The sequence below is a fragment of the Mercenaria mercenaria genome, chromosome 5 (genome assembly GCF_021730395.1).
Source record: "Mercenaria mercenaria strain notata chromosome 5, MADL_Memer_1, whole genome shotgun sequence".
Classification (NCBI taxonomy): domain Eukaryota; kingdom Metazoa; phylum Mollusca; class Bivalvia; order Venerida; family Veneridae; genus Mercenaria; species Mercenaria mercenaria.
Window position 1 is genome coordinate 53385922 of NC_069365.1, and position 20113 is coordinate 53406034.

At 37.7% G+C, this 20113-nt stretch overlaps 1 protein-coding gene across 1 annotated transcript in view; it reads right to left on the reverse strand.

Moving 5' to 3' along the window:
* Positions 1–490: 490 nt before the first annotated feature.
* The window catches only part of LOC123558413 (gem-associated protein 5-like), a 262358-nt gene continuing 242735 nt past the window's right edge, over positions 491–20113 (reverse strand). The window contains exons 23-27 of the mRNA XM_053543581.1: positions 18922–19051; positions 16325–16527; positions 14374–14536; positions 9554–11094; positions 491–8431 (exon numbers count right to left, since the gene is read on the reverse strand). Coding sequence (XP_053399556.1) covers positions 8243–8431; positions 9554–11094; positions 14374–14536; positions 16325–16527; positions 18922–19051 — 2226 coding nt within the window. The 3' untranslated portion in view covers positions 491–8242. The remainder of the gene's footprint in view (positions 8432–9553; positions 11095–14373; positions 14537–16324; positions 16528–18921; positions 19052–20113) is intronic.

Sequence of the window (20113 nt, forward strand, 5' to 3'; positions counted from 1 at the left end):
TGGCTGCTTAATGCAGGTAATTTATAGAATGAATGACCGTTTTGGAAAATGAGACACTGGCTGCTTAAGACAGGTTGGCTGCTTAATAGAGGTGACCACTAAAGCAGGTTTTACTGTACATTCTCACCCTCGTGGTCAGCTCAAAATGGTAAAGGCTAACTTCAGATCAAGACAAGAGACACGGAAATTCCACGTAAAAACCAGGTTTATCAAATATTTTCTATTTTTAGTAACATTGACTGACCTTACAGTGACCTTGACCCTACAAACTCTGACCCCAGATTCTTCCCCAACCTTGGTCTTACTATATGCTACCTATAGGCAAAGTTTCATTTCAATATCTCAACCCAAACTAATGATATTGAACAGAAACCAAATCTTGACACTGCCCATCCATTCCATCCATCTGTCCACCTAACCACATCGCCAATCTAATAACCAGGTTTTCGACTTTGAAAACGCTGCTTACAAATTACAAAACAAAACAATATATGTTATCATGATGAGACTTTATTACAAATATCACAACAAAGGTTGCCATACTCACAGTATGCTAAAATGATAACAGTTCACATCTGGATGATTACAATTCATATTGTACATCAAATGAGCTGCGCCAGGAGAAAACCAACAGTGCGTTTGCAACCAGCATGGATCCAGACCAGCCTGCGCATCTGTGCAGTCTGGTCAGGATCCATGCTGTTCGCTTTCAAGCCTATTACAATTAGAGAAACAGTTAGCGAACAGCATGGATCCTGACCAGACTGCACGGATGCACAGGCTGGTCTGGATCCATGCTGGTCGCAAATGCACTATGCTGGTTTTCTCATGGTGCGGCTCAAATAATTTAATAACAAAAACTGTGTTATTTGTAAAACAGATTTTTTTGAGCTCCTTAACAGCGAATGTATATATTGAATTCAGTGCCATTTCAACAGTACTTTAACAACAAGACTCGCCATATATTGACCAAAACAACTAGCCTGCCGTTCACTATTTACATTACTTTGGAAAGAAAAAATTGCGTAACTTCATACGAAACTGATCTTTTTTCATAAATTTCTATAATGGAATGGTCCATCATTCAATTTGGGCAATACCATTTATCATATGAATACCATTTATGATTTGAAGGGGTGTTTACTGAAAATTTACTGACTGAATAGCGGACAGTGCAGACCATGATCAGACTGCATGGATGTGCAGGCTAATCTTGGTCTGCACTGGTTCAAAAGAATCACGTGCCGCCAGCAGGCTAAAGGTTAATAATAACATCAAAATAATTCTTCTTTTTTATCTTAAATGAGACCACACAAACTGTTCAAAATAATAAACTTCTTTGTTTGTTTTGGGTTTAGCTTATTTTTTTAAAATTTATTCCTTGGTTCTAATACAGGACTTAACATGCTCTCCACAAGTATGTGCTGACTTCTCCACAAGAGTCAGACATAGATGGGAAATGTTTTTATCAGATCATCATGGAGAACATAATCCTGCCCCAAACTCATCACCACAAGATCTGTAGATCCACACTCCTTATTATTACACTGGTAGCTATATCATCATCGACAGGCTAGCTCTATTGATCAGTATAATTGAGCCGCGCCATGAGAAAACCAACAGTGCGTTTGCAACCAGCATGGATCCAGACCAGGCTGCACATCCACACAGTCTGGTCAGGATCCATGCTGTTCGCTTTCAAAGCCTATTGCTATTAGAGAAACTGTTAGCAAACAGCATGAATCCTGACCAGCCTGCATGGATTCGCAGGCTGGTCTGGATCCATGCTGGTCGCAAACGCACTATGTTGGTTTTCTCATGGCGCGGCTCATATAAATCTCTTGGAATGGCCAACAAAAACTGTTTGAATTTTAAGACCTCTGACTAAAACCAGCTGGCATGAAATATAGAACATGTCATTTGTTTTATTGGCGCTATTATAAAGGGAATATTTGTAATAATATTTCCTTTGATGCTACGAGAATTTTAACAATTTCTTAAAAGGAAAGGATATAAATATACATGTATGCCAAAATCGAATATTAACCAATTAAAGACGGTATCTTAAAAACATTATATTTTCTTCCTTAACCTTTATCCTACTAAATTTCTAAAATGATTGGGCAATCTTTCAATCTGGGCAGTACCATTTATTATTCAAAGGGGTGTTCACAGATGTGCTGGCTGATCTTGGTCTGCACTGGTCGCAAAGGCAAAATCACTTGCCGCCAGCAGGCTAAAATCTTCAAACAGTTCATGTTGCCACCCTGGAATATCCAAATTATCACTTTCATCATTTATGATCACAAATTTAAGAAAAATAACTCAACTGTCTAAGTTTTTCAAAATGAATCAAGCAGAAAATTAATATAAACTACATCAATAAGTCATATAAATGAGGACTGATCCATATATAGCACTTTTAAGACGTGTAATGAAATAAAATCAAACTAAAATTCCTTAAAGTACCTTAATGTTTTTGCAGTATTTTCTAAAAATAACATACAATTTATAGTATATTTATCATGTTATTGACAAGTTATGGAAAGTATTTTAACAACTGCCACATGTCAGTGACATTATTAACACTTACCATGCTAAATTTTTGGACAGTACCATTAACTGTTTAAAGGGGTGCATACAAAAAAGGTACTGACTGAATAGCGAACAGTGCAGATCATGATCAGCCTGCACATCTGTGCAGTCTGATCAAGGCAAAGGCAGAATCAATTGTAACCAGCATGATAAGGGTTAACATCAGAAATTGACATTTTTGAAAGCCTTATAAGCACTACATGTGAAATTCAACCTGTTTAAACATTTTTTGGTTGATTGAAGACAGATGTTGCTACACAACAGTTTCTGTTGATTATCATTTCATATGGTGAGGTGCATTTTTTAGATGTCATCTGGTGACTGTCCTTATTTTTTTGCATGTGGTGAAATGGTGTCAGTGGTATGCTTTTAACCTTTAGCCGCTAAATTTCTAAAATGGACTGGTCCATCATTCAATTTGGGCAATACCATGTATTATTCAAAGGGGTGTGCACTGAAAATTTACTGACAAAATAGTGAAAAGTGCAGACCATGATTGGTCTGCATGGGTCGCAAAGGCAGAGTCACTTGTTGCCAGCAGGCTAAAAGTTAAAATGAATGACCCCAGAAAAGAATATTTACACATGCAATCAGAACTGAATTAGTGTATATCTTGATATATTGACTATAATAATGTAACAGTGAATAAACGTGCAGTGATATTATATTTGGATAAACCCTCCTACATACTGCTTCAACAATTGAAAACAATGACTTTTTTAAAAGGATATTTTTAAAACAAACAACTCTTTATTACTGGCCTGAGAAATGTCAGCATGCAAAATTAAGTAGCAGATTTACTATTACATCAGCTTTTTGATATTTTTCATTGAAATAATATCAACGTGTCAGCAATTTACACAAAGTATCTAAATTGTAACCAACAAAATCAACAACAAACATACATATATGAATGACACAATTAATCTTAAATATTAAGCTTCAAATCTCTCATTGGGCTTTTCCAGTATTCTGTGTTAAATTCCTAATCCCCGTAAGTTGTCAATTTAAGGTTTGTCCCTACAAGACATACTAAATACTTTGTTTTCAATTTTAAGTCAGAAAGACACTGTTCTGATCAAATGGTGACTTTCCAGTTTTTAATGGTCAAGAAGGTACCAGGTGCACTTGTAGTCATTACTTCATGCATAGACAGGCACCCTGGTAGATCAACAGACCTTCCCTAAGCTAACTGGACAGCTTTCTCATACAATGACCTGCTCAGAGCCATTGTATTGTGCGGAAACTAATTCAAAGTTAGTGACCTTTACCGCTTAGTTCATACATAATTTATTTTAGGTGGATTGTGAAGGAAGTTCTACAACTTATATTAATCACTCTCGACACCTCATTCCTGATGGAATACATCGCCATGAGGGTATGAGAGAAGAGGCCAGTTTCCCTTTTAATGCGGAGCACCAAGCAAGTGAGCTACTGGTACCATTTTTAAGTCTTTAGTATGACGTGGCCGGGGATCGAACCCACGACCTTCCACACTCGAAGCGGACGCTCTACCACTAGGCTATCGAGGCGGTGCTTTACCTTTACCGCTTGACCATAAAGACTCCCTTTACTAAATATTGATGCATTAAACAACCAACTAGATCTACAAATATTAACCCTTATCATGCTGGACATGATTGATTCTGCCTTTGAGACCAGTGTAGCTCATGATCAGTCTGCACATGCATGCAGTCTGATCAAGATCTGCACTGTTCACCATTCAGTCAGTATCTTTTTTGGTAAGCTGCCTGTTTAATGGTACTGTCCAAATTAAAATGGACAAGTTCATTATAGAAATTTAGGGGGGTAAGGGTTAAAAGTTATTCTTAGCTAATTTCATCAAATGCATCATGAGGTAATGTTTTTTTACGGCACAATGTCATTCTACTATAATGGCTCTTTGAAAATTCTTCCATTCAAATTGTAGTTTATTAATCTAAAAGAAACTTCACATTTGTCTAATGTTGAAATTATGGACAGTTAAATTTTATTAGATTTGAATGCATGTACATTTCATTTTAAAGATCACCTGTACATAGAAATTAAAAGTTACTTTTGAACAAAAAGGTTCACATGGTAAAAATGTATGCAATACCAAAACCTACACAGACCAGAAAAAAGTTCATATATTTTTTTAAATTTTCACATTCTTATTATAGTTATGCATATGAAACAATTTCAGAAAATGTTCAACATATCAGCTTCTGCATTATGAATCCCTATTATACAGAGTTATTCTATTTTGCAACTAAATGAGAAGAAACATATCTAACAAGAGCACCGCAATGCAGAGCAATATACGCCCAAAGGTATGACCTTTGACCACTAAGTGTGACCTTGACCTTGTAGCTAGCCATCCAGAACATGCGTGTCAATGTGGTGAACATTTGTGTCAAGCTTCTTTGAAATCCTTCAAGGGGTTCAAGAGTTACACAGCAATGACCCTTGACCCCTAAGTGTGACCTTGACCTTGAAGCAAGACATCCAGAACATGCGCTCTGCAAGTTGTCTTGATGTGGTGAACATTTGTGCCAAGTTTCTTTACAATCCTTCAAGCAGTTCAAGAGTTACAGAGCGGACACGAAACACACTCATATGACCTTTGACCCCTAGTGTGACCCTTGACCTTGAAGAACGTGTGCTCTACACATAATCCTGGTATGGTGAACATTTGTGTCAAGTTTCTTTGAAATCCTTCAAGGAGTTCAAAAGTTACAGAGCAGACACGATATTGCTAACGGACGGACTGACACCTGGGGTATAACATAATACGTCCCTTCTGGCATATAAAAATGACAACAGAATCTATAGAGCATATAGCTAAATGAAAGACAACAAATAGTTTATAGTCCTTCTTCATTTTACAAAAAGCCAGGACTTTTTTCTTGATTATCAAGAGGTTAGTCACAACCTGATATTCATGACGAGACCAATTAAAGACCTTGCAGACAGTGTTTTACCAAACAAGCAAGTACGTAACTTCTGCATGTATCGGCACGACTGTCTTGACATCTGATTGGCAGCTATGATTAAACAAAATTAATGTGTTAACACCAGAACCGGAAATTGTTCAGAAGGGAACCTTTGAGAAGTTGAGGTGATATTAGTTCCAGTGAGCTAACTGTTATATATTTCCATGAGAAGCTGGCATGACAAAATTCTAACCAATGCAGCTTTAACCAAACTTAAGACATAAGTAGAACTAGTCCAACTTGTGACCTTATTATCACTTTCATTTCATTTCACATGGATAAATGTTGGACAAAAGCACCCCCACCCCACCCCTGCTTAATTTGACCACTGAAGAAATTTAAAAATAAATACATTTTTTAACTGGATAATTATAATTTTTTCAAAAAGAATGAAGTGAAAATTTTCATACAATTGAAAAAGAGGGATTTCATCCACATTGGTCAAACTGAACCAGGGACATTTTGTCAAGGGGTATTGTCTGTATCCCTTACAGCAGCAGACGACCTGAGATGTTGTTTATGGTACATTCAAACATCAACAAAACATAAAACTCCATAACAGAGTTTTCCTTGATTTCTCTTTAAATATGACTATACTTTTGATATTACACGTCATTCTAATAAGCCTCTGAGGTGATCATAAGCACTTTTTAAATTTCAAACTAAATGGATTATTTTTAAAATCTATTGTTAAAAAAATGATGAGGATATTTCCCATAGCAAAATTCAGCCATTTTTGACACTTATAACTAACAAGAGGGCCATGTTGGCCCTATATCGCTCATCAGAGTTTATCTGGCCTACTGACCTAGTTTTTGATTCCAAATGACCTGACTCGAATTTAACCTAAAGATCATCAAGACAAACATTCTGACCAAGTTTCATATAGATTGAGTCACAACTGTTGCCTTTAGAGTGTTCATAAACTTTTTTCCTTTTCCTGTGACCTAGTTTTTGAACCCAAATGACCCAGATTAAAACTGGACCTAGAGATCATCAAGACAAACATTCTGACCAAGTTTCATAAAGATTGAGTCACAACTGTGGCCTCAAGAGTGTTCACAAGCCTTTCATTTGAACCCACATGACCCAGTTTCGAAACTGACCTAGAAATCATCAAGACAAACATTCTGGCCAAGTTTCATAAAGATTGGGTTACAACTGTGGCCTCTAGAGCGTTCACAAGCATTTCCTTTGATTTGACTGGGTGACCTAGTTTTTGACCAGACATGACCCAGATTTATACATGACCTATAGATTATCAAGACAAACATTCTGATTAATTCTCACGAGTTCCAAACTTAAATTGCAGTCTCTAGAATGTTGACAAGATTTTCCTTTGATCTGGCATTTTGACCTAGTTTTTGACCCCACATGTCCCAGTTTCAAACCTGAACTAGAAATCATCAAGACAAACATTCTGACCAAGTTTCATAAAGATTGAGTCAAAATTGTGGCCTCTAGAGTGTTCACAAGCTTTTCCTTTGATTTGACCGGGTGACCTAGTTTTTGACCCAACATGACCCAGATTTGAAGTTGACCTAGAAATCATCAAGACAATCATTCTGACCAAGTTTCATAAATATTGGGTCAAAATTGTGGCCTCTAGAGTGTTCACAAGCTTTCCCTTTGATCTGGCCTACTGACCTAGCTTTTGACCCCACATGACCCAGTTTCGAACTTGACCTAGAGATCATCAAGACAAACATTCTGACCAAGTTTCATAAAGATTGGGTCACAAATGTGGCCTCTAGAGTGTTCACAAGGCAAATGTTGCCTGACGCCGGACAATGACCGGTCACAATAGCTCACCTTAAGCACTTTGTGCTCTGGTGAGCTAAAAATGATCAATTTTGACAGTATTTTTTAATGGTTCCAGATATCTTAGCACAAAGGCAACATTTTCACACAAAAACACTTAAGAATGTAAAACTACAGGGTTTGACAGTAATAGGATTCTAGAGCTCCAAGGATCCTTGATATTTGTTAAGACTCTTTCTCTCTGGCAGCTAGCTATATTCCACTGGGATCCTTTATCTCAGTGCAACTATTGCTATTCCATTGGGATCCTTTATCTCAGTGCAACTATTGCTATTCCACTGGGATCCTTTATCTCAGTGCAACTATTGCTATTCCATTGGGATCTTTATCTCAGTGCAACTATTGCTATTCATTGGGATCCTTTATCTCAGTGCAACTATTGCTCAACTTAGTATAAACTTTCAATAATTTGCTACAAAAGTTGCAATGGTTAACATAAGAAGTTTGCTTGTTCCTAACTGATCAGGATCAGTCTCCTAGAGCAAGTAGTGGGCCGTAACACGGACCAGCACACATACAAGATCTTTTTCTCTGTAGCCGAGACATTGCCAAACTCTGATTATCAATCATAATGGAGAGAACAACCTTTTAAACAGAGACATTGTGAAGCTGCAGAAAACGGCTTAAATGCATATGCTTAGCTTAATGCAACCTACTTAGCTCAAATTACATTGAATAATTGGGAATGCTCTGAAATTTATTCTTTCTTTGGAGGATTCCCACAAAGACAGGAGGGCTGCCGAGTCAGTAATTTGGGAGTCCTTCAGGATCCTTGGAAAATCATGCTAAGTGTCAAACCCTGAATTGATCAGTAGCACAAGCAGTCAACATTCAACAGTATAGATAACTTGTTAACTCTCTAAGTTTGATTGTAACAAGCCAACAAATGTTTGTTTCTGGTCCGTGGTTACAGAGAAGTTCAGAGCCCAGGTGACAACCTTCTGTACGAACTCCTGTCTCTCTACCGTAGAGATGTGAGCTGAGTGGTTGGCCAGATCTATCAATACACTCACAGACTCCAGGGGATTGGGAAACGGTGACTGAAAATACACATACTCAATTAAATATAATTTCATACTAGCAAAAATCTATAAAATAAAACAGAAATGAAATTCCTATATCAATACAGGGCAAAATCTTGTTAAATCTCATGAAAATCAAAGAGATCTTATTTACTGATGATGATGCTTCACTTGGTAAGCCTCCATGTGTTTGATAATTTTTTTTAGCTTATTTATTCCCAACATTAAGTACATAAATGTACACTGACACATATGTCAGACTTTGATCAAATAAAGACAAGAATGGAAGACAAGTCTTACAAAATCAAGTTGACTTAAACATCGAGCAAGTAGCAAAGTAAGAACTTGTCTAAAGTATAGTTTGAATCAGAAAACTGTAATATTATATTATTATTATTATACCAAATTTATATAGCGCCCTTTTCGTGTTAAACACGTTCAAAGGTGCTTTACATAGCGCAAACGCAGCCACACAGGGCACGAAATTCATCCTCTACTAGTACAGACACAGAGCGATTTGACCAGAGGGACAGAGTGAGATAAAGTCCCCAGAACAGATAGGGAGAAATCCTTTTCAGATACAGACCTGTCCGGCTAACTTAGCCAAGCTCTTTGCGATTAGACAGTCTGGTTCTTTAACGTGCCCGGTGTATAGCACCGATACACGCGAAGCCGTCTTTCCTGGGAAGAACCAGTACAGGCCTCTTAGTTTTAAAATAAATAACAGTATTTATACCATGTCTGTGAAAAAAACCCAACTAATTTGTTGCTTTTTTGTTTGTTTGATTCAATGCTGCACCAACACAATTTAGGTCAAATGGTGCCTTTCCAGCTTTGATGGTGGAGGATGACCCCAGGTGCCCACCTATGCATAATTTCCTCACAGGCCGGCATTTAGGTAGAACCACCGACCTTCCGTAAGCCAGCTGGATGGCTTCCTCACATGAAGAATTCAATGTCCGTAGTGAGGCTCAAACCCAAGTCTGTGTGGGACAAGTGATTCAAAGCCAGCGAACTTAACCACTCAACCAAAGAGGCTGGGGGTGGTTTACATTGTGACAGTAAATTAGAAAGTGTTACTACTTGGCCAAAGAAAACTATTGGGTCTGGTACTCCAAGAAATATAATTTAATAAAATACCTGTGTGCTATCTGGTCCCCTCTTAAGTTCTCCCATCACATACTCTTGTTCATCTTTCAATATTGCCATGGTGATGTAACGCTTGAAATACTTCTGGTCCACCGGCATACTGTACCACTCGTCTGGTACATTGATATATTTGGCAGGATTTATAATATTTGTCATGTCCTTGAACCCAGCATCGGGTCGGGTATGAAATCTTGGTTCATCTTCGAACAAAATTTTCCGAGACTTATGCAAAAGTTCACATGATGAACACACTTCAAAGAAACTACATTTGAGTTCTGTTTCCGTTTCACAATGCACGGGAACATCTCCTAGATGAGGCACGTGAATATTCAACATCTGATCAAAATGTTGACTTAACACTGAATGACACATATGACCCTCAATATGTTCTTCATGTGTATGATGATGCATACATGTATGCATATTTGTGTCCAATACTGAACCGGTATTCATCTGATTGTCATTTCTGAAAGACATCTCTGTTGCCATGGCAACGGCACCTTCTGGGACTGTATGATTGTCTGTAGAACTTTTCTCTGGATTTGTTGCACTACTACCATCCGACTTTTCTCTTGCACCAATATCAACTCCGCTTGCTCCATTTTCAGGTGTTTCTTCTGATCGGCCATCTTCATTTTCTCCAGAGTTTCTTCTTTCATTTTTCTCTTTAGAACCTGGTTCAGCTGCTTCGGATGGTTGTGTGTTCTTTGACAAAAGCAGCTGTGATATGGCCTTATGGATGTAACCTAAAGTCTCTGTTAATGCATATCTTTTTGCTTGAAGGTCCCACAATACACCCTGAGCAAGCTGAGACAACTGTCCTACTGTTATGGAGTAGTGATTCACATTTAACACCGGGCTTAACTGAGATCTAGTCTGTTTAATGCTGAATTTTGTATTATTAACCTTTTCAACTTTGGCTTCATGTTTTGATTTCACTACCATTTGATTGTCGTTTTCATTATCATTTTTGTTGTCTGATTTTTTCCCACTGGTTTCTGTATTGTCTAATTTAGGGAGATCTACCCTCAACACTTCTGTATTGTCAGTAAGTTCTGAATCACCTGATTTAGCTTTTCCATTACCACTTTTTTTGTTATCATCTTCCAATTCTACATTAGCATTTTCTATATCCTCCGTCTTCAATACACTATCTGCATTAGCGTTTTCATCCAGACTAGAGTAAACAGTATATTTAGTCAAATCTCCTGGAATATTTCCTACTGTACCAGAATCAAGTCTTTCTCTTTCATCTACATGAACCTTAGGATCACCTGACTTAGTTGCTTCCCCTAGAAAACAGCTCTCCTTTAAGAAGTTAAGAATAGCCACATAGTAGTAAGCTCTCAGACAGTCAAGTTCTCTACATCTGAGACTGCTAGTGTTTATGAAACTCTCATCCTTGTGTTCAGAAAGATAGCGTTTTATCGTGTGAACTTTTGACGCTCCGTCAACGTGGGAATGCGTATCCATACTGATCATCACTCTCATTGCAGTCACTTCCTGCTGTAACTTCAATATGTACTTTGGTCCTGCATTGTAAAATAAATGTGTAAAAATTGAATTTAAATATTGGCCCAGTATTATGCATCTGTGTTACTGTAAAATCATTTAATTTCTTGGGCATAAAATTTTGTGGTTTTGGTCAACACGGCAATTTGGTGGGGATATGAATTCGTGGATTTCAACTTTTGAACATAAACTGAATGGGAATTTTACTTGTTTGTTGGGATTAAATTTCGTGGATTGACTTAACCACGAAATCCACGAAAATTAGTCCCCCACGAATATTAATGATTTCACAGTATATCAATTGAATAGAAAGTTCATAAGCACATAATAATTACATTTTATGACTGGTTCCTGACTTTGGTCCAGCACTCATCCTGAAGTAAGAGATTATGGAGACCATTGTTAAAGTCTACTGCTTTATGGCAGAAATGTTTGTATGTAATAAAATCTGTAAAAAGATCCTTCGATCGAAGCAAAGAATGCAACCAAGAAGAATAATAGCAGACTCGGTTTGAATGAGTTTGTTCGTAAGAGGTAATGAAATGTGCAACACCTCTCACGCCCCCTAGTACCGGCTTAAGCGGAACTCTATTACACATATGTAAGCTTATTTATAGTGGCCGTCGGTAACCCATATGGGTCATTCCTTCAGAGGACTGTTAAGTCATGTTAGTGGGAGGACAGAGTGCAAGATACAGAAGAGGTTCTAATTACAGAAGTTTCTCTGGTTCTTTAGCGTGCTAGGTGTAAAGCACCCATATACAAGACTCTCATCCCAATGTTAGTAATTTTTAGTTGGAGGAGTGTAGGCTGTAACTTAGACCCCTGGTATCTTAGTCAGACAGTGTTTCCACTGGACCGCTGCACTCTGATATGGCAGATAGCAATCAATTAGACCTACAATAACCTTTCATTCTAAAGTGTGAAAACATTTTGACTGATTACGCAGTTAAAGTGTGAACAGGAAATAGAACCTACAAACCTTTCATTCTGTGCAGCCTGATCATGGTCTGCACTGTTCGCTATTCAGTCAGTAAATTTTCAGTGAACACCACTTCCAATAATAAATGGTACTGCCCAAATTGAATGCTGGACAAGTCCATTCTAGAAATTAAGCAGGGTAAAGGTTAATGGTGTGAAAAAAAACCATCCTACAAATCATTCATTCCAAAGAGTGACACTATCTTGATGGACTGCACAGTTATAGAGTGAACATGGAACTGATCCTATAAGCCTTGCATTCCAAAGTCTCACATTGACCTTGGTAGTTTACACAGTGGACAGGAAATAGATCCTATAAACGTTTCATTAAAAAGTGTCGCACTGATCTCGATAAACTACAAAGCTGGAGAAAGGATGGGAAATAGATCCTATAAACATTCTGAAAGGTGACACTGACCTTGATGAATTAAAAAGCTATGAAGTGGCAGGAAATAGACCCTATGAACCTTTCACTCCAGTATGACCTTGACCTTAAAGCTGAAACCTCTGTGTTATTTGTGGGGTGGAGAAGCAGGGTGTGTGTGTGTGCATGCATTGGTAGGGACAGGAAACTAAAGGGCAAGAAACCAAATGAAAACAAAAATTGGGGAGGGGGAATGGGGGCTAATGGGGAGAGTGGGTGTAATGGAGACTGTTGCCGTCAGCAAATCATCTCATCACCATCTGCCTATATTCCAAGTTTCAATTGAAGTTATGCTCTGGACACAAAATATGATGGGCAGATTTGACCTTGCTATGACCTTGACCTTTGACCTACCACCCTGGTTCATGCACTCTATATCTCAAGTCAATACCCTGAATGGTTTATAAGTAATGTTCCAGACACTAAATATGACAAACATATTTCACTTTTCAGCTCAATTTGTGACCTTGACCTTAAACCTATAAACCAGATTCATTTTCTGTGCACATCGTCTCATCACTACCTTAGTAACCTACATGTCAAGTTGGAAGTCAATACCTTACATGCTTAATAAGTTTTGCTCCGGACACAAAATATGACAGATTTGACATTTTAGCTAAATTTGTGACCTTGACCTTTGACCTACAGACCTGGTTCATGTGCTCTGCACATCATCTCATCGCCACCTACCTACAGGCCAAGTTTGGAGTCAACAGCTTGCATGGTTATTTAGATATGATCCGGAAATAAAAAATGATGGGCAATTTTGACCTTTTAGCTAAATTTGTGACATTGACCTTTGACCTACAGAGCCAGTTCAAATGCTCTGCACATCGTCTCATCACCATCTACCTATATGCCAAGTTTAAAGTAAATACCTTTAATGATTATAAATGCCTTGGAAACCAATTACGACGGACGGATGGACAGATACACATAATACGTCCCGTTTTTCCAAAACGGGCATATAACAAGAGCTGTCTCCATAGGATGACACATGCCCCCGATGGCACTTTGAATGAATAGTTATGGCCGATGTTAGAGTTTAGGACCTTTGACCTACGGAGCTGGGTCTTGAGCGCGACACGTCGTCTTACTGTGCCACACATTCGTGCGTAGTTATTATAAAATCCATGCATGAATGACAAAGATATGGTCCGGACATGCCCATCAATGCACTATCATGAAAAATGACCTTTAACGTCTAAGTGTGACATTGACCTTTGAGCTACAGACCTGGGTCTTGCGTGCGACACGTCGTCTTACTGTGGTACACATTCATGCCAAGTTATTTGAAAATCCATCCATGGATGACAAAGATATGGACCGGACACGCCCATCAATGCACTATCCTTTAACATCTAAGTGTGACCTTGACCTTTGAGCTACGGACCTGGGTCTTGCGTGCGACACATCGTCTTACTGTGGTACACATTCATGCCAAGTAATTTGAAAATCCATCCATGGATGACAAAGATATGGACCGGACACGCCCATCAATGCACTATCCTTTAACGTCTAAGTGTGACCTTGACCTTTGAGCTACGGACCTGGGTCTTGCACGCGACATGTCGTCTTACTGTGGTACACATTCATGCTAAGTTATTTGAAAATCCATCCATCGATGACAAAGATATGGACCGGACACGCCCATCAATGCACTATCCTTTAACGTCTAAGTGTGACCTTGACCTTTGAGCTACGGACCTGGGTCTTGCGCATGACACGTCGTCTTACTGTGGTACACATTCATGCCAAGTTATTTGAAAATCCATCCATCTATGACAAAGATATGGACCGGACACGAAAATTGCGGACAGACTGACAGACCGACAGACTGTTCAAAAACTATATGCCTCCCTTTGGGGGCATAAGAATGTTAGAAGTTTTTTACCCTGTGGCAGGAAGAGCCTGAGAATGCCTTGCAACACATGTAAATGTCCTGCCTCATGTAGACTGCCAACAGCTTGCAGAAGATGTGACATTGCTGTTGGTGTCTCCGACATCATCAAAGACAACATGCATAACGTCAGATCTGTACACACTTGAATTAGGATCTGAAAGATAAAACAAGAATAAATATAGAATCTTTATAATGTCTAAAACACATTTAGAACTTCTGTCTGATTTTCACCACTTTTCACCACTTTGATTCTCCTTTTATTGATTACCCTTTATTGTACAGTGAAACCTTTCTAAACCTGAACCGATGAGTAACGGCAACTCCTCCAAACTGAACAAATTCTGCAGTCCCGAAATCTGGCAATCTTCTTTCATTTGAAAAGTCCCCTTGTAAACTGGAACCCATCTATTCCGGAAACTGAACAAAATTTCCAGACCAAACGTCTACTTATCAACACAAAATTACCCATGAAAACTAAACCATTTTGAAGACAATCAAAATTTTGGCATTTGCCTTTTATTTAACATTATTTCCAGAATTTACTTAGTTGGTAGTACAGAGAGGATTCATTCTTATTTAACATTATTTCCAGAATTTACTGTAGTTGGTAGCAAAGAGAGGATTCATTCTTATTTAACATTATTTCCAGAATTTACTGTAGTTGGTAGCAAAGAGAGGATTCATTCTTATTTAACATTATTTCCAGAATTTACTGTAGTTGGTAGCAAAAAGAGGATTCATTCTTATTTAACATTAGTTCCAGAATTTACTTAGTTGGTAGCAAAGAGAGGATTCATTCTTATTAACATTATTTCCAGAATGTACTGTAGTTGGTAGCAAAAAGAGGATTCATTCTTATTTAACATTATTTCCAGAATTTACTGTAGTTGGTAGCAAAGAGAGGATTCATTCTTATTTAACATTATTTCCAGAATTTACTGTAGTTGGTAGCAAAGAGAGGATTCATTCTTCAGAGTTGTTCTAAACAGAGACAAGATTAAACACGACTTCAAAAGCCCGGCAGTAATTATCTCCCTAGCGCTACATAAAACAATGTGGACAATAATACCATGTGACCAAGAAAATCACATGACACTTGAAAAGAAATTTAAATATAATTTTCTTATTTTCCAGTTGTTTTTTTTTATTACATCGCCCAAACAAGCCTTAAATCTCTGAATAATATTCAAGACAATTTCAGTAATTAAAATCTAATATTAAATGATGAAAAAAGAAAAAGACTGATAAATATCTTGATAAAAATGTTGTGTTGGCTTTAGAGCAGATCACTACAAAGGGCACTGATATGACATATCCACCAAAGAAGTATATCTGAATCAAATTCACTGCCTGTTAACCCTTACCCTGCTAAATTTCTATGATGAACTTGTGCAACTTTCACCATTAACTGTTAAAAGGGGGTGCTTACCAAAAAGATACTGACTGAATGGCGAACAGTTCAGACTTTGATCAGACTGCACAGATGTGCAGGCTGATCATGATCTACACGGGTAGCAAAGGTAGAATCAATCGTGTCCAGCTTGATAAGGGTCAAGTTACATACACTCACCCACATTCATTCAACATAAACCTATCCCGCCCACTTAACTCAATAGGGAGAGTGCAAATCTACAGATCGCAGGGTCACGAAATCGATCCCTGGGCTGGGCATATGTTCTCCATGACAATTTGATAAAGAACACTGTGTCTGTAATCATTTGTCCCCCACCTCTGATTTATGTGGGGAAGTTGGCAGTTACTTGCGAAGAACAGATTTGTACAGACTCCAGGAATACTGGTTAGGTTAACTGCCCGTCGTTACATAACTGAAATACTGTTGAAAAACAGCGTTAAACCCAAAACAAACAAACAAACAAAACAACATACAACCTATATTTTTTTTAATGCACATTTGTTTTCCAAACTAATGCAAGACACTTACTTGAGGTAATTCAACCTGTGATTGTCTCCCAGCATGCAACAGACATAATGTTTTATACATGTCCTCAACACTAGTGGTATCCATGGCGATGTCAAAATGGCTGTACCAGATGCGTAAAACATGGTGAGGAAATGTATGACCTCTGATCAAGTGCAGTTGCCATGGTGATAGACTACTAACATCTCCGGGATCAAGGATGAAATCTGAAAATGACCAAAATTGCACAATATACAAGAGATATAGTGTTAGTTTTCCCTAGCGGCTTTTTGTAATTTCTCCAGTTGTGATAATCTTTTCATGTATATTTAAACATTGATAGAAACAAGTGCACTTAACCATTAGCCTGCTGGCAGCAGGTTATTCTGCCTTTGCGACCAGTGCAGACCAAGATTAGCCTGCACATCCGTGCAGGCTAATCATGGTCTGCACTGTTCGCTATTCAGTCAGTAAGTTTTCAGTAAACACCCCTTTGAATAATAAATGGTACTGCCCATATTGAATTATGGACAAGTCCATTTAAAAAACATAGCAGGGTAGGTGTTAATATTGCCACGCTGATGCCTCCAATTCTAACTTTAGTTTTTAATTTTATTAGGGTTGTACCGCAATCCAACATAGTATAGGTTATATAGTGCCAAACAGGACTAAAAGTTTTGGTTGCATAATATGAGGTTTGGCATTTAAGAAAAAAATATACCTGCTGGAATCACAGAAATACAGGAAAGGCAAGTGTTTTGACCCCCCTTTACAATCATGCAAGGGTAAGACTGTGGTTGCATACACAAGTTGTACCAGAACCACATTGCATTTATTTGACATTATTTTACATTTTTTGTGTGTGTGTGGGGTGGAGGTGGGGGGGGGGTTTAATGTCACACTGAAACAATTATAGGTCGCATGGCAACTTTCCAGCTTTAATAGGAGGAAGACCCTGTTAGCCAGCTGGAGCTCACATGAAGAATTCAACACCCCGATTGAGGCTTGAACCCACATCGGTGAGGTGCAAGTGAATCAAAGTCAGTAACCTTAACCACTAAGCCACAGAGGCCCCCTTTTAATGACATTAAGAAGTATAAACGTAAGTTTCATTAAAATAAAGGGGCAAAAATCTTACTCCAAATATCAGAAACAAGATATATTTATGATGTCCCTTTGTTGACTAAATTTATGGTATGGCTTTGCTTCAGACATGTGTATATTAATGACATTAGTAGTTTCACACAACTTGCAACCTTTGTACTGGCAGTTGTGTTCTCCCTGCACAGATTATCCCCCGATGGACTTGATAGAAACAAAAAAAGTCAAAAATATTGCATACAAAATCAGAGATGTTTAAAAAAAATTCTTCAAAACTAAGATAAGTATGAAAACCAGAATTGTGGCTTAAAAATATAAACAATGTACTATGACATAAACAGTATTAAATTTCATTACAGACACAAGAACCTTATTTACACAGATGATTCTATATGGAAAATGTAAAGTTGTGCCATTTAAAATAACTTTTCCAACCTTTGACTGTTGTATTAATGACAAGTAATGGGCTACGACACTTTCATAGAGAAAATCAAAAATTCATTGCCGGTGAGTGAGCTTTGCAGGTAAGACCAAAGTGTTCTGAGAATTTTCTAATACGTCAATTTTCTCCGACTTAACAATGAATGGCATTTTTCTAAATATTTCACTGCCTATGAATCCTGTATTTCGCATACGGAACAGAAAATACACTTGTGTTGTTTATCAAACCATAATACAACCATATGTTCACACTGACATTTTATCACTATTCATAGTTCAGAGCTTTATAGCAGCAGTACAGAAAGCAACAAATTTAAGAAAATATGTCAGAGGTTAACAGCTATCATATGTTACAACAGATTGTATCTATTCATAGACAAAGAAAACTTCATTTTTAACAGTAACTGATTTAGAATTTATAAGCTTTAAGGTCATATCAAAATTACAGATGCACATCCACCTGTCAACTGTTGAGCTTTAATTGATGCGGAAGACCTCTGCTACCTCTAGGTTAACGCATATTTCACCACCTCTAGGTTAACGCATATTTCACCACCTCTAGGTTAACGCATATTTCACCACAGAATTTTTGCATCCCGGCATCATTAAGTATAAGTGATTTCAAGGCTGAGGTAAGCATGTGACAGATCATTAAGCTATATCAATTTTGAGACTTTAACCCTTACCATGCTAAAATTTTTAAAATGGACTGTTCCATCATTCAATTTGGGCAGTACCACTTCTTATTCAAAGGGGTGTTCACTGAAAATTTACTGACTGAATATCGCACAGTGCAGACCATGATCAACATGCATGGATGTGCAGACTGATCTTGGTCCGCACTGGTCGCAAAGGTTAAACTACTTGCTGCCAGCACGCTAAAGGCTAAAGACCTTATCAAAAATATATTAAATACTTTCTAAATATAATAAAAATGATACCGGTAGAAACATTTGAAGATTTTAGCAAAGCTAAACAAGCCGGCTATGGAGGCCCCACAAACAGCAATAACTGGCATCAAGAATAAGGTCCCCTTACTCGTGATTAAAGGATCAATATGAGTATGTAAACTTTGTTACCTGGTAATTGTATTTTATGGGTATCTTGTTGGTCCCATTTGGTCAGCATATCGTGACTTACTGGATGTATCCCTAGCGTATCTAGTTCACAACACAACATCTCGTGCATACTGCTTGTTGCCAGGTATACCTTTAAAACAAACAAGAGCCATGTCAGACATGGCTAATCCCCCCACCGGGCATATCATAATTGAAGGATGTGGTCCGCATCAGGGGTTTTAAGATGTGGAAGAAAGAATAAGTCAGTAGTGAGGTGGTTTACTGCTAAATTTTATTAATTTTCATGAAGAGTATAACTATGATGTTTTTCTATATGGCTACTGTAAAAAGAAGGAATGGAAAGCTAACAGGGAACAAGAGTGCCAGAATGTCACAATATATGCCCGTCAAAGCAAATTTCTTTACTCTAGCAGCTGTATTTGCAAATGGAATGTTAATTTTGTGGTTGTTTAGTAATCATTGTAAGTCTTTTGTTTTTTAAAGTCCACAAAAAAACTCCTTACTAGGTAGAGATACCTTATATATATATAAAATTAATAAAATACACCTAAAACTGGAGAGTAACATCTATGCTGTACCACAGAAAAGTGGTCTTGTTTTTTCCCTAGGGTCAATTATAAAAATGTTACAATATAAGTTATTTATAGTAACAACTAAGGGAAGTTAATCTTTATAAAAAAAAAAAAAAAAAAAAAAAAAAAATTGCAAGTCCACACAAAAATCTTTATCAGAAGAGACTGGTCAAAATACACCTCAAAATTGGATTTAGCATGTTTGTTGTACTACAGAAAAGTGGTCTCGATTTTTCCTACGACTAGTAATGAAAAAGTTACAATAAAAGCTATTTAAAGTAACAACAAAGGGAAGTAATTCTAAAGAAGGGAACTGCGCATGACACTTCGTCTCATGATGGTGTATAATTGTGCCAAGTTACATCAAAATCCCTCCATGCATGAAGAAGAAATGCTTCGGACAAAGTCATTCTTGTATCTGACCTTTGGCCTCTAAGTGTGACCTTGACCTTAGGCCTAGTGACCTGGATCTTGCGCATGACACTCCGTCTCGTGGTGGTAAACATTTGTGCCAAGTTATATCAAAATCCCTCAATGCATGAAGAAGAAATGCTCCGGACAAGGTTTTTATTCTTGTATCCTTTGACCTCTAAGTGTGACCTTGACCTTAGACCTAGGAC